This window comes from Populus euphratica, unplaced genomic scaffold (assembly GCF_000495115.2).
Source record: "Populus euphratica unplaced genomic scaffold, PopEup_1.0 scaffold68.1, whole genome shotgun sequence".
Taxonomy (NCBI): domain Eukaryota; kingdom Viridiplantae; phylum Streptophyta; class Magnoliopsida; order Malpighiales; family Salicaceae; genus Populus; species Populus euphratica.
The window spans coordinates 774,180-788,349 of record NW_011499901.1 but is presented as its reverse complement, the minus strand read 5'-3'; the positions used below and the strand labels follow the sequence as shown (position 1 = coordinate 788,349).

At 33.5% G+C, this 14,170-nt stretch overlaps 2 protein-coding genes across 3 annotated transcripts; one reads left to right on the top strand and one right to left on the bottom strand.

Annotated features, from left to right (window-relative positions):
• Window positions 1–4,833: 4,833 nt before the first annotated feature.
• LOC105132883 (Zinc-binding alcohol dehydrogenase family protein) lies at window positions 4,834–11,123 on the top strand. Of its 2 annotated transcripts, XR_843657.1 has the most exons (11): window positions 4,835–5,035; window positions 5,128–5,264; window positions 5,389–5,435; window positions 6,590–6,915; window positions 7,557–7,639; window positions 7,751–7,826; window positions 8,172–8,236; window positions 8,763–8,858; window positions 9,034–9,198; window positions 9,470–9,809; window positions 11,098–11,123. XR_843657.1 is itself a non-coding variant. In XM_011036613.1 (10 exons), exons 1-10 carry the CDS (start codon window positions 4,984–4,986, stop codon window positions 9,617–9,619), a joined length of 1,197 nt encoding a protein of 398 aa, XP_011034915.1. In that variant the 5' UTR covers window positions 4,834–4,983; the 3' UTR covers window positions 9,620–9,668. The 2 variants fall into 2 exon arrangements, 1 of the variants encoding a protein (XP_011034915.1); XM_011036613.1 differs by lacking the exon at window positions 11,098–11,123 and having other exon boundaries at window positions 4,834–5,035; window positions 9,470–9,668.
• On the bottom strand, window positions 9,737–12,790 carry LOC105132884 (neutral ceramidase-like). The gene is made up of 7 exons (XM_011036614.1): window positions 12,425–12,790; window positions 11,772–12,027; window positions 11,423–11,681; window positions 11,056–11,181; window positions 10,893–10,956; window positions 10,637–10,806; window positions 9,737–10,356 (listed from the first exon to the last, which is right to left on the bottom strand). Exons 1-7 carry the CDS (start codon window positions 12,621–12,623, stop codon window positions 9,796–9,798), a joined length of 1,635 nt encoding a protein of 544 aa, XP_011034916.1. The 5' UTR covers window positions 12,624–12,790; the 3' UTR covers window positions 9,737–9,795.
• Window positions 12,791–14,170: the final 1,380 nt, after the last annotated feature.

Below are 14,170 nucleotides of genomic sequence, written 5' to 3'. Positions count from 1 at the left end.
TTCCCTACATATTTTTTTTTTAATTATCTTTGTTATTTTTTTAATATTGAGGTTGTTGAGAATTTAGTTTTAACTTTTTTCACATGTTTTTTTCTTTTTTTTTTGTTTTTTTTTTCAAAATTATCTTCTTTCTTTTTTTTGTGTTTTTTTTAGAATTATTTTTTTTTATTTTTTTAATATGAAGCTGGTTGAAAATTTAGTTTTGTATTTTTTTAAAAGAAAAACATTATGAATTGCTATAGTATTTTTCCATATTATTTTTATTTTATTTTTTAAAATTATCTTTATCGATTTTAATTTTTTCATATTGAGTTGATTAAGAATCTAACTTCGTTGTTATTTTCTTTAAAACACACTTTGATTGATACAGTGTTTTTCCATATAATTTTTTAAAATTATCTTTGTCAATTTTATTATTTTTAATATTGAGTTGATTGAGAATTACAATTGTATATTTCATCATGAAATATTATAGATCATCACAGTATTTCACTGCTTTTTTTTTTCCTTTCATTTTTTTATGATTGGTTTCAAAATTTTCTTTGTTTTTTTTATTTTTTAATATTAAGCTGGTTAAGAATTTAGCTTTGTAATTTTTTATTTGAAAATATTATAGATTATAACAACTTTTTTCCATATTTTTTAATTTTTTTTACAAACTCATAATAACACATAAACATACCACAAGCTTGTAACATTGTGTGGCATAAAATCTAGTTAACTAACACTCTAAAAGGCACGGAGAAAGTATTATAGCTTTTCCCATGCCACATGCTATTTCTTCTCCTTCTTCGTTTTTGTTTGTTTTTTTTTTTATTTTGTACTTTTTTCCTTTTTTCTGGACTTTACATGTTTATTATTTTTTTTGTTTTTATATTTTTTAAATTATTTTTGTTGATTTTTTTTTAATATTGAATTGGTTAAAATTTTAGTTTTGTAGTTTTAAAAAAAAAAAACATTATGGATTACAACAATGTTTTTTTGCATGGTTTTTTTCCCTTTTATAAAATGAATTTTCTTCTTTTCTAAAATGGTATTTTTTCAATTTTTCTTGATAGTTTCTTTATTTAAAATACCATAAATTATTACAATGTTTTTCTATATGATTTTTGTTTTCCTACAATGTTTGCCCACTTGTTTTTTTTTTAAATTATCTTTGTCCAATTTGTTTTAATATTGAGCTAATTGAGAATTCAGTTTTAACCTTTTTTACATATGTTTTTAGTTTTTTGTGTTTTTTTCAAAAACAATTTTGCTGGTTTTATTTTTTAATATGAAGCTGGTTAAAAATTTAGCTCTGTAGTTTTTTTAAACACCATGGATTACTTCAGTGTTTTTCCATATGTTTTTTTTTATTTTTTTATAATTTTTTTTCAGAATTGTCTTTGTTGATTTTTTATATTGAACTTGTTGAGAATTTAACTTTGTTTTTTAATTTAAGATACTATAGATTGCTACAATATTTTCTTACATGAATTTTTTAAAAAATTATCTTTATTAATTTTTTTATTTTTAATATTGAACTGGTTGAGAATTATTACTATAAATTTTTTCATGAAACACTATAAATTGCTACAGTATTTTGCTATACAATTTTTTTTGTTTGTTTTCTTGTTGTGATTTTTTTTTAAAATTTTATTTGTAATTTATTTTCTAAATATTAACTTGGTTAAAAATTTATTTTTATAGTTTTTTTCATAATTGTTTTTTAATTTTTTCATAAATCAACAACAACGTATAAATATATTTCAAACCTCCAACATCAAGCGGGCATATCACCTAGTGTCTTTGAAATTGTGTTCCCGTAATGTCCTTGGAAGGGAGTCCTGTTGCGAGGAGGGACCCTTAGCTCTTCCACCATCGAAGCTTTCACCTTCTGTCATTCTCGACAGAGGACGGCGCATCTCATACGAGATCAACTTAGGCCCATGTGTCTCTGCGATGGGTTCATATGCACGTGTGAATGCGGACCCAAAGGTTCTGCCAGCGTCAAGATGCTGTTAACTGCAGTGTTAAAGGTAACGGAGCCCACCCCTCCGGCTGCATGCGGATGAGACGAGTAGGGAACCTATGGTTGTTCATGGCGAAGTCGCAATAATTATAGCCATGAATACTTGGAATGGGAAGGGTCCTCCCAGCTAGTATATATTTCATTCGGTGAGACTATCGTAAATTGTGGCGTCTGATCATATAACATCTGACGAAGCGAAATGACAAGGAGTAAGAGAGAAAACTTGGGTACTCTTATAATCATGATCACGAGAGTGTGGTTATTTTTTTAATTTCTGTCTTATATGGAAGGTAAAATTCAATGGTACATTCCATTGTTATTAACTTGCAAGTCAACCGTAGCCCGTCGATCCAAGATCCAATTTAAATGGAGTCTCAAATTAAATATATAAAAAATTACTTGATTAATCAAACTAACATGTTAAATTAACTTATAACTTGATCAACTTGATCAAAATTTAAATTGACTAAAAATAATTCAAAAAGATATTATTTTAATTTAAAAAATATATTATTTTGGGCTAAAATGCTGTTTGTTTTTTTATTTTAAAAATTAAATATTTTTGCTTTAAATTAATGTTTCTTTTAGTATTTTTAAATTATTTTAAAAAGATAATATAAAAAATAATTTTAATATATTAAAAAAACATTTTAATAAATAACTATAACTAAATTATCAACCAAAACTCTAACCTGATAAAATTATTCCGAACCATGACGCAGATTCCAAGACTGCATCATGGGTTAGGTCCACCCTAATATCTTTAATAGGTTCAATTAATCTTCATCTAACCACCCTCTATTATTTTTAAGCATAGCTAAGGGTGTTTTTAGACAGATGGCATGGCTGTTACTAGTTTGACCTTTCACGTTCCGTAGGTACAGATTCGAATTAATTTTGAACATGTTAAAAGAGTACGTTAATATTGTGTATTTTTTTCAAATATCATGTTTTTTGATTAAAAAAATATACATATTGCTTTTTAATCTTAATATTTTTATTTATTTTATTTTTGATATTTTTTCTTTAAGAGCGTGTAAATTTTATTTTTATAAATATCATGGAAATAAAACTTATTTATATAAATACAAAAGAAAAGAAATAAAGATAAATTACAACAATCTCATTATAATTTTTTAAAATATAAATATTAATTAAAAAAATGCATCAAAATAAGTGAGCGAGGATTCACACCTTTCTTATTCTAAATATTTATATTTTAATTCTTAAAACAGTAAAAGATATTTGAGAGTGTTAGTAACAGTAGCTTTCGATTAAAAATATATTAAAATAATATTTTTAAATTATTTTTAATATTAATATATTAAAATAATTTAAAAATATCTAAAAATATTAATTTAAAATAATAATAAAATTTATTTTTTAAAATATTTTTAAAACATAAAAATAAATAAATATCTCAGGGCTTGCAAGGAGAAACCACATGCGATGCCCTTTTTATCTTCTTACTTGACTAAAGGGACAAACAATGCATGGTTGCTTTTTTGTCTTTTCAGGGGAGATATGTCGCTGTATAGAATCTCTTAGTTGTTATGGCGCCGAGAGACTTGAGGGTGGGGTTTCATCCTAAAAATTTATTTAAAAAAAAAATCATAAAAATTCATAAAACCAACTCCAAAACACCCCATAATCACTCATTAAAAAAAAAAAAAGAACTTCATCAACATTTCCTGATATATATTTAGAGAGAGAAACCATCTTCAATTAATTTTATTTTTTTAATAAAAAAACCCGTTAAAACAAAAAAATTTATTTTCTATGGCCAAATTGTGACAAAATGAATACTCTCTCGCCGTTTTCCGATGAGTTCTCCTTTCCCTCTTTGCTTCACAAACTAAAAAAATTAACAAAATGTACTTTTGATGAAAAATAAAAGCAGTAAAAATTCTGAGATTGCCATTTTTATATTTTGATCTTTTCATTTTAAATTTTATCTTCTTAATTCAATTAGAAGTTCTATCTCATAGAATTAAGTCCAAAAAATTAAACCAAAAATAAATAAATAAAAGAACATTAAAAAAATTAAAATTGCTTCACCTTCGACAGAAAGGCCATTCTATTAGCTGCGAAGGTAACTAGCTAGAGGTTTTCTTGCATATGAAACCGTTTTCTTCCTGCGTGCATTTGATTTCATAATTTTCTTTTCCAACCCCTCCATGATTCCTGTTTTCGTTTCTCTTTTTTCAACCGAACACACGCTCTGATTACGCAAAATTATCATAGTTTGTTTGGGAACCAAATAAAATATAGTTATTTGATAATTTAATTATATATTTTATATTTAATTTAAATAGACTTTATATAGTTGTATAACAAGATACACACACACACTCACACAGAATGCTTTATCAAATTTTTTATTCCGTGATTGAAATAATTTTTTTGATTGTCTAAAGTTGTTAAATTCCTTGACTTTTTGTACTGAGTAGAGATTAATAAAAAATATTTATTTTAATTATTTTCTTAACACTGACCGGGTCTTAGATTATTAGTTACTGAGTTAGTTCATGTGTTATAATGTTAATATTTTTATTAAATAAGTGTTATTTTATTTTTACTTGTTTTAATTCCCTGATGCGTGCCTCATCTGAGTTTAGATTGAATTTACCGAGTCAACCTCAATAAAATAATTGATTTTTGCCATGTCAACTTAAAACACCGTACAGATAAGATTCGGATTCATAAGTTTTTCTAGTCAACTCAAGCAACCAAACCGGTTTCTCCAAATAGAAAAAGACAATCCGAACGGCAAGAAACGATTTTTTGCTCGAGAAAGACTTGGAACTTGGCCAAACGAATATAAATAAAAAACCACACCAGGACAAAATGTGCTGTCGCTACCACTACTAACCACCACTACATTTTTCACTACTTAAAAAAGCCGAAGAGATCTACAAATTTTTTGTAGCAAGAGAGCAGCTACCAGTCTGTTTTGTATCTTGGTTGCTACAATGGATGGAGAGAAATTCTCAGTCGAAGCAGGGAAACCAATTAGATGCAAAGGTAAGCCAAAACCCTTTTCAGCTGTGCGTGTATACGCACAAATCTTGCTTTTGAAAATACGTGTTCATAACATGTAGCTTGAAACTGTACAGCTGCGGTGGCTCGCAAACCAGGAGAGCCTCTCGTAATAGAGGAGATAATCGTGGCTCCTCCGAGTCATCATGAAGTTCGTGTTCGAATTATCTGCACCTCTCTCTGTCAAAGTGATGTCACTTTTTGGAAATTGAAGGTTTTCACTTCATCTGATCAATCTCAGAATCTCTTTCTACTTATGGAAAAACAGAAAGCACAGCCACATAATATATTACAACTTTTATTTTAACTGTGTGCTATCTGTCTGTCATTTGTTGAAGGATCTTCCTGCTATTTTTCCTAGAATACTTGGCCATGAGGCTATCGGGTAAGTGAAAAAACACCATCCACTTCTTTTCCTCACACTCACTGGTTCATGGTTTCCATCATTCTTCAATGGATTCCGTTTTCTTTTCCAATGGTATAGTAATTTGTAAATATTTGAATAATATTATGATTGCTTGAACGGCAATTCTGATGTGGACTGCATGCTACAAATGGACACATCTCTCCCTCACCAATCACCCTCTACCTAACGTCTAATCCTGACATAAACCGCAATTCAAACTATTCTTAATAATTTAATCCAAGTAATTTTCAGCACCCATATGCTTCCATTTTCTTAATAGATCCAGTCAAGGGGCCCCGAAGGCTGTAGCTTTGACAGCTGCAACTAACCTTCTGTTGCCATCGACTGTGCCCTCTCATGGCCAGTTCAAAACCATGCATATAGAAATACAGTATTGACCGGTGATTATTTTGAAAACAAAAACTTATTTGCCGTTCATGATTTCAAAGATTCAATGCATTGAATAGGGAGTTTAATAATATTCAATTTGTATTCTTGTCAAAGAATCAAACAGTTATTTTTTTCCTTCCTAGTGAGCATTGACTGCTTCACTATAAGCTTATCCGAACCAACTCTATTGCTAGCCTAGAGAAAAAGGAGATTGACTTGTTGTATGGGATCATTTTCGTTTTCTATTTTTGCTTTCGAAAATGTAAAAGTTAATAATGGGGTTTTAAATCCAAATACAGTGGTTTCCAAAACTTATTATAAATTAAATAAAATTATCTGTTGTTAAGCGTTGTATAAAACAGCTTTGAGCTTATAACGTTAATACTATCATCTTTGATGGGCTCGGATTCGATTTTTTATTTTATTTTTATAACTCGTGGAGTATTGAATGCTCTGAATTCTTTTCATATATCACTACCCTACACTACATATGAAGATAACCTTCAGATGGAACATTTTTTTTTTTTTTGAGTCCGAGAATTTTAAACTGCGCTTGTTTCGTGTAGTGATCAATCACTAGAAATTTGTGGTTTGGCAAAAAAAACAGCTGCCGCAAAAAAAAAAAAAAAAACACTCATAGTAGGTGTCAGGTTATAATTTGCTGCTTTTGAGCATGCTTCTGATCATATGCATGTTTGGTCAACTAACACAAGTTCCAATTAATTTTTTTTGTGTTAATGTAGAGTTGTGGAGAGTGTAGGGGAGGATGTAGATGAGGTTGTCGAAGGAGATGTTGTGATTCCTGTATTCTTGCCAGATTGTGGAGATTGTGCAGACTGCAAATCAAAAAAGAGTAACCTTTGTTCGAAACTTCCCTTCCAGCTCTCTCCTTGGATGCCTAGAGATAAGACCAGTAGATTCACTGACCTAAAAGGAGAGGTTCTATACCATTTCCTAAATGTATCAAGTTTTAGTGAGTATACAGTGGTGGACACAGCCCATATTGTAAAGATTGATCCTTCAATCCCACCAAGTAAAGCATGCCTACTCAGTTGTGGAGTATCAACAGGTACGGGAATCCACTGACTCATGATATAAAGTTACAATCTCCCCTGTTGCAAAACTCTGACACATTTTGTCTAATTCATGTTTGGTCAAGTTCATTAAGACTAGTGGTGATTTAGTTGAGTTCTCTTGAAATTTTACAGATCTCCAAACTCCCTGCTATGAATTCTTGACTATCTTGCTTACACCGTTTTCAACCATTTCTATGCATGTATTGTTTGGAGAAACGGAGCTGGTTTTAAGTTATGCATTTGGACAAGATAGCCGAACCTATGTGCTTATCTTCACCTGGTTTTAAATAATGCATGATTATTTATTATTTGTTAAAAAATAATATAAATTATATGTTGAGATTTTGTATGATAGTTTAAATTATTGGATTAATATGATTTTTTGATATAATATTAGAATCTTGATGACCAAGCAGTCACGAGTTCGAATCTCATTATCCTTATTTATTTGATAAAAATTAAACGTAAGGTAACGTGAGTCTATATAAATTTTAAACCCAATGAATTTTTATTTTAAAAAATATATTAAAAAATAATATAAATTTTATTTTAAAACTTTAGCTACCTATTAAATTTATTGAATTAAAATAGTTATTTAACATTTTTACAATATTGACCACGAATTGGTATTCAGGGGTTGGAGCTGCATGGAGAACTGCAAATGTTGAGGCTGGGTCAACTGTTGTCATATTTGGGCTTGGGTCAATCGGCTTAGCAGTATGATCTCTTGAGAATATATGCTTATGTGCTGTTTTACACATCTATCTCTTTTCTGATTTATATGTTAGGCTGCTGGGATAACGTCATGGCTATTTGGTTGTTCTCTAGGTTGCAGAGGGTGCCAGAATAAGCGGCGCTACTAAGATTATAGGGGTGGATGTGAATCAAGAAAAGTTCGAAATTGGCGAGTACTTTTTATGGGCTCATTGATGCTATTTTTTCACAAAATTTCATAGATTGAAATCCTAGGACGTGAATCACTTCTTTAAATGAGCACACATGCAAGCAGAATAATATAGACTCATTCTATTAACCTATACCTATGATATCTTAAATTTTTGAAATGATTTTTTGATATGATATTAAAATTTTAATAATAAAGTGGTTATAGTTTCTGCATTTTCATTTCACGATAATCATGAGAACAGGGGTTGGCTAGGATGGATCACAAGCAGTTTATGTCATCAAATTAATGTCAGGAGTGTATTGCATGATTTATGTTTGATGCTTTATTTTCATTTCCCCACAGCAAAAAAATTTGGAGTCACAGACTTTGTCAATGTTGGAGAATGCGGGGATAAACCTGTGAGCCAGGTTTTCCTCTCAATCCTTTTACCTTATTGTTTATTTTCTATATTAATAATCATGAGTTGGAAAGCAATTGGAAAGAGCTGAAGAAGTGCGTGTTCGTCTGCTAGCTTGAGATGAGATCTTGCTTTATGAACGATGGTTTGTGCTTGTTGTTTAGAGGAAACACGTTAACTGCCTGTTAGCTAACCTCATGCCTTAAATGCAAGGAATAGATAGCTTTTACTAGATTCAGAGGCTATGGCATGCTTTCAACCAGATTTCTGAATACAGAAGTAACTTGTGATTTCACAGCTTCGAGATGGGAACCCTATAACATAGAAATGCATTTTTTCTAAAATTGCTATAATATGCCTTTTCAAAGAGCACCTAGAAGTCTCCCCTTGTAGCTCTCCTTTCTCTGAGCAAAAATAATGGAGGGGTAAATGGGTGTTTGGAAAAATCAGGATTTAGAATTTTTGACATAAGTGCTTCGCTCTCCGATCACTGAGTAGTTCATTCTGAAGTGTTTTCTTCTTACCATGTTGAACAGGTGATCAATGAAATGACTGGTGGGGGAGCAGACTATTGCTTTGAATGTGTTGGTTTGGTGTCCTTGATGGAGCAAGCATATGCTTGCAGTCGAAAGGTCTTGCTTCCAAAATGCCATTTCATTTATGTCAATGTTCTAGTCTTCCTCTAGGCTTCTGAGTATTTACTCTACGCTGGAGCTTAACACAGTTGTATAGGCAGTAATGACTGTTTATTTACATGGTTGTGTATGCTGGGTAATCTTGTTATTTGCAAATCATTGTGTAATTCAGGGATGGGGAAAGACAGTCATCTTAGGAGTGGAAAAATCAGACTCATTGATCTCCCTTCGGTGTGCGGATGTCGTTGGGAATGGGAAAACCCTCACTGGAGCCTTGTTTGGTGGTCTCAAAGCTAAATCTGATATTCCAACTCTCCTAAAGCGATACATGGACAAGGTGAGCTTTTCTTTTCTTGCCTATCATGGCTTAAGTAAAACTCCCGTTATCCAACAATATAACTGGCTTGATAATGTAACCTCCCTTTTTGTTCTTGCTATTAGAGGCACAAGACTTTGTGTATATGTTACAGTTTCGAGGATTTTCCTCGTCCCAAGTGGTCATATAAAGCATTTAAGTATTTTCCCCTTGGTGATTTATGCTTTGGCATGTTAATTCTAATTTGTTTTGCAGATGCGTGCTTGCTTACAAAGTGTTTTTTCTCTTTCAGGAACTGGAGTTGGATAAGTTTGTGACCCATGAGGTCGATTTTGAAGACATTAACAAAGCCTTCGATTTATTACTTGAAGGAAAGAGTCTCCGATGTGTAATTTGGATGGACAAACAAGCAAGCTACTCCAAAGGTGTTCGTACATCATGATTCTTGAAGGCTCTCGTTTAAGCGTCTGCCCTTCTATTTGCACGATGTTTGTGGGGTTTGATCTTCAAACAAATAAAGGCAGATTCTATTAGAATATCAATAAAAGCATAGTTTGGATTCAAGGAAGCTCTTTTTTATTTTTTATAACAACGAACATTTAATACAAATCTCCTCGATTATGATACCGTAAATGCACTAGATGCTCCGGTGAAGTATTCAATGGGGGAGTGTTGTGCTTTCTTAGATGACCCAAAATGCCTTAGCCGATACACTCCAGAGCTAGCCTCCTCTGGCACCTCCCATTCGATGGTTGCTAAGCTAGTGTAGAGACTGCTATTGTCCAATTTCCACTTGAAATACAAGCAGAAATCATCATCATCATAAACTGGAATCCATCGTTGTCCTTGGAGCATCTCTACTACTGCAAATGTGCCTTCTGTTAATAGATCATTCCTCGCGTTAGCACTCCAAAACGTGGCGCTCGGTCTATCCCCCTTTTTGAATGAACCTCCTTTTGGTTCACTGACATCTTGTTTAATGTCACCAAACTTTTTACCCCCGGGAAGCGAGTCTGGAAATGGATCAGCTAAGAGTCTGAGTACTTTCAAGGAAAGATCTGGCGGTGACCAGTCTGCTGGCTGTAGGGCACTCCTCCCCTTAGCCATTGCCAGTGCCAGGTGGTTGAATTCTTGAATGTATGCTGATAATGTGTGAGGACCATAGAGTGTTGAGGCAGCCTGCACGATTCATTATTAGCTTGCAAAATCATAATAGGTTTAGCATGTGGCTAGTAATATATATGTTTTTCTCCAAAACAACATTTTCAAGTTCTAGTTTTTGACACAGGCATGGATTCTGATCAAATCGGTTAAGTGAAAGCCACGCATAAGATTCATGGGACTCTTGTCTTGCTACTCTTATAGCCTCATCTTTTTATCTCATAATGAGACCAAAAACGTTCAATGCCTGGACTTACTGTCTCTGGCGAACCCTCATAAATTACTCTCCAAGGCATACCTCATATCTTTGTTGCTCGTATTCTTCAAAAGTCGCAACATACTGAGAGTAAGTGTTTGTCAGGCCAGCTATTACAACATGGGTCTCGTCGTCAAACTCTCCTCCTCCGTTACTTACCAATGTCTCCTTTACTGCTTCCCTCAGTCGACGACCAGCCATTGTCGTGAGCTCTGCAAATGTCAAGAGCCACGGCAGCTTGTTTTTTGGCACTAATTGTAAATCAAGTCATTTCATTACAGAGGGAAAGAAAACAAACCTCCTGGAACCGACAGTATGATCAATTTTCCCAGCCTAAGAATTTGAATGGGAAGAATTTCTGGCTGCATAAGATTGAAGCAACAATTAATTGAAAATAAATCTCTACTAGGCAACACATGCGGACACTCAAGCCAGTCCAGTCACAGTCCTTGATGTCTTACCGTCCACGCATAAGGTTCAAACATTTCTCCTGAGGATAGTAAAACAGCCTTAGGCTTTTGGCATTCCACCTGCAATTGACTTGGTTCTTTTAAGAGGTCCCTCACTTTTTTCCAAAGCTCGTTGATCTGTAAGCATTGGTTAAATCAGTTCTCATGCACACAGCCACCCTAACAAGGATAATAAATACTCTACTGTCTGTTTACAAGTAAAATCTAAAGTAAAAGGTAAATATTAATTTTACATAATACTCTTTCCAAAATCATTTAATGAACGAAATTCTTTCCAATAATGTATTCCGAAAAAAACATTCAAGGAAGCTTTAAATAGCCAATAAACATTTTTTTATAACGAGAATAAGGTGCTGACCTCCGTATCGCCCTGTTGAAACCCAAACATGCCAGGCCCATCTGTGGTTCCAGCGGCAAAACCTGGACCGAGGGCTGCAGGACAAGTCCTAACCTTTGTCTTTCCACTTAGCTCCACTTCCATTTCACTAAAGTTTTGGTACACGTGGCGATAGTCGACCTTTCCAGTCAATTCCTTGGTGGCAGACATGAACAGATCAACGGCCTTGTTGAACTGCCTCTCTCCAATGATCTTTGTGCTCAATATATCATCCGGGTATCTGATGAAAAAATCCATGGAGTCAAGCCTAAGCTTATTAATATTTTAAGGGCTCATTTGATTTAAGTCTAGTTAGTGAAAGCTTTGGTACCCAGGTCCACGGCCTTTGCAGAGGGTGACATCTCCATGGCATGAAGAGTGGTTCAAGTCGCAAGGTTTTCCACTATCAGTACAGAATGCCCCTAGCACATTTGGGCTGACGTCTCCAACATTTGATTGACAAAATGCCCCTACAAACTGCGATCCATCACTTTTCCTCGCCTTGAAGCTTCGGCTAGTTGAACTATCGCATGGTTTTCCTCCCGTAGCCTTGATGGATCGCACTTTCTTGATCAATTTGCTTATATCTAGTAGATGCACATAACGGATCCATCCATGCTCACATTATTACAAGAACTAAAGAATAATTGTAACCAAAGAATTCATTTCGTCATCGTCCAAATCAAGTAGTATAAATTCATATAAATTCCTTACAGATGTGTAATCCATAATCACAAGACTCGATTCAGTCTGGTGGATTATCTTATAAGCTCATTGACTCGAGATTTAATTCAGGTTGTGCCCATAGAAAAACTTTAAATCGATCCTTAGTAAGTTCTAACAACTCGAGATTCTATTCTAGTAAACTGTGAGAAGTGAGCCTTGAACCATGGTTTCACCGGTGAGCATCGCGTCCTTCAACTATTGAGCTATCTTTGTGGGTTGGTATAAAAATTCAATATTGCAGAAGATGGAAATGCTTACTTGAAGGCGTGGGCACGCTACGTGATGAGTTGGATTCGATGGAAGTGAACCAGTCCTCAAAAAACCTAGCGGCAGCACCCTTGTTGTCTCCACTGATGAGTTTATTGTCTCTAGACATTGAGGTTCCATGAGTGGCGTACCAGCTGAATGCTCCAATGCTCTTACCACTAGCATTATCTACGAACTTCAAAAGGGTCATTTCTTTGTCAACATCGGCTGGATATCGTGCCCTCTCTTCTGCTGGGTTAAGTAGATATGCACTTGGACTCCTATTTATTCCAGCATTTTCAACGTTCCCTGAAAATTAAAACAAGAGTAATGCAATTTGCCATGTGTTTTCGAACTGGGAAAGCAGTCTAGTTGCAGAATCTAAGCTAGCTCACTTCATAAATGGAAAAAACAATGCTTGATTAACTTGATTACCTGTGTTAATGAAAACTGAGCCAGGCTTCAGATTCTCGTGGGCTTGAACTACGCTTTGCTCAATTGCATTGACAAGGGCATCAAAAGATTGTTGGACAAAGCCTAGAGAAGTAACATGGTAGAGTAAATATTGCAGATAACCTCCAGGCCCAGCATGGGTATGAATGCCACTGATGGCCAAATTGTCTTTCGTGTACAAAGTTCCATACCTTCACATTAATCACCAAAATGACAAGATTATTATGAGTGTATATTAATCAAATAACTTCTTCATCCTGTGTCATTTAATAGAATTGCTTGCCCTTTATTTTACCTTGATCTTAGTCTCTCGAGTACTTTAACAGTCACAAGCTGTGAAGCCATGCCAGCATCAAGATTGACAAAAGCAAACCTTGCCCTCTGGTCATTCTGATCAGCCACAATAAAAGTCCTAGCTCTTAACCTAAAATGCACACCAGCACTGTTCTGTTCCATGCTAGCATAACCCATCATGTTAACCTTGGCAGCAGGACCAGTCATGTCATAACTCCCCACCCCGATCAAGTATTCGCCATTGATGACTCCTATAATGGCAAAGGCAACAAGAAGTAAAAGAAAATGGGAGTCCCGATATGATTTCCTACTCATCATTTCTGTCTAATTACAAATTCCCATTGCCTCTATAGTTATATAAAGGAATGGGAAGCTTTGAGAGTTTCTTGGATTCTCCTGTGATGCTAAAATTTCTTAGTACTTAGTGACTTGATTCATGGTCAGCTTGTTTTCTTGTTAGAGTCTTGATTTATATCACAAGGTATTTCTTCTTGGTTTAGTCCGTTCGAGGATATCGTCAAGGCATGTTTTCGTCTATTGTTTTGTGCAATTATGCTCTTCAGCGGCCAAATAAGCATCGCTTGCAGAATATCATGGACCAAAGTTAAATTATATTATTGAGTGGTTCTGTAGATTCCAGTATTATATTATTTGACGACTACATCATAGATTAATCTGGTATCGATTTGATATTTAATTTAAATTAAAATTTTAATTAAATTATATAGAAGTTAACTTAGTCAAACCTAATTAACCTCGTAAATTAATTTGGCATTGAATGACTTATCAAGAGCAAGTTGATTTTTTTTTTTAGATAAAATAAAATGATATTATTTTATTTTTTTTAAAACAACACCATTTTTACATCATTCAAGGTCATCCAACCAATCCATGACGTGATACCCTAGTCCTATAACTTTTCTACAGGTTGAGGCATGTCAATTATGAACTTTTAAACAAATGGCACTCTTTATTATTGCCAAAGATTATTATTTGATCCAGTAAAATAAT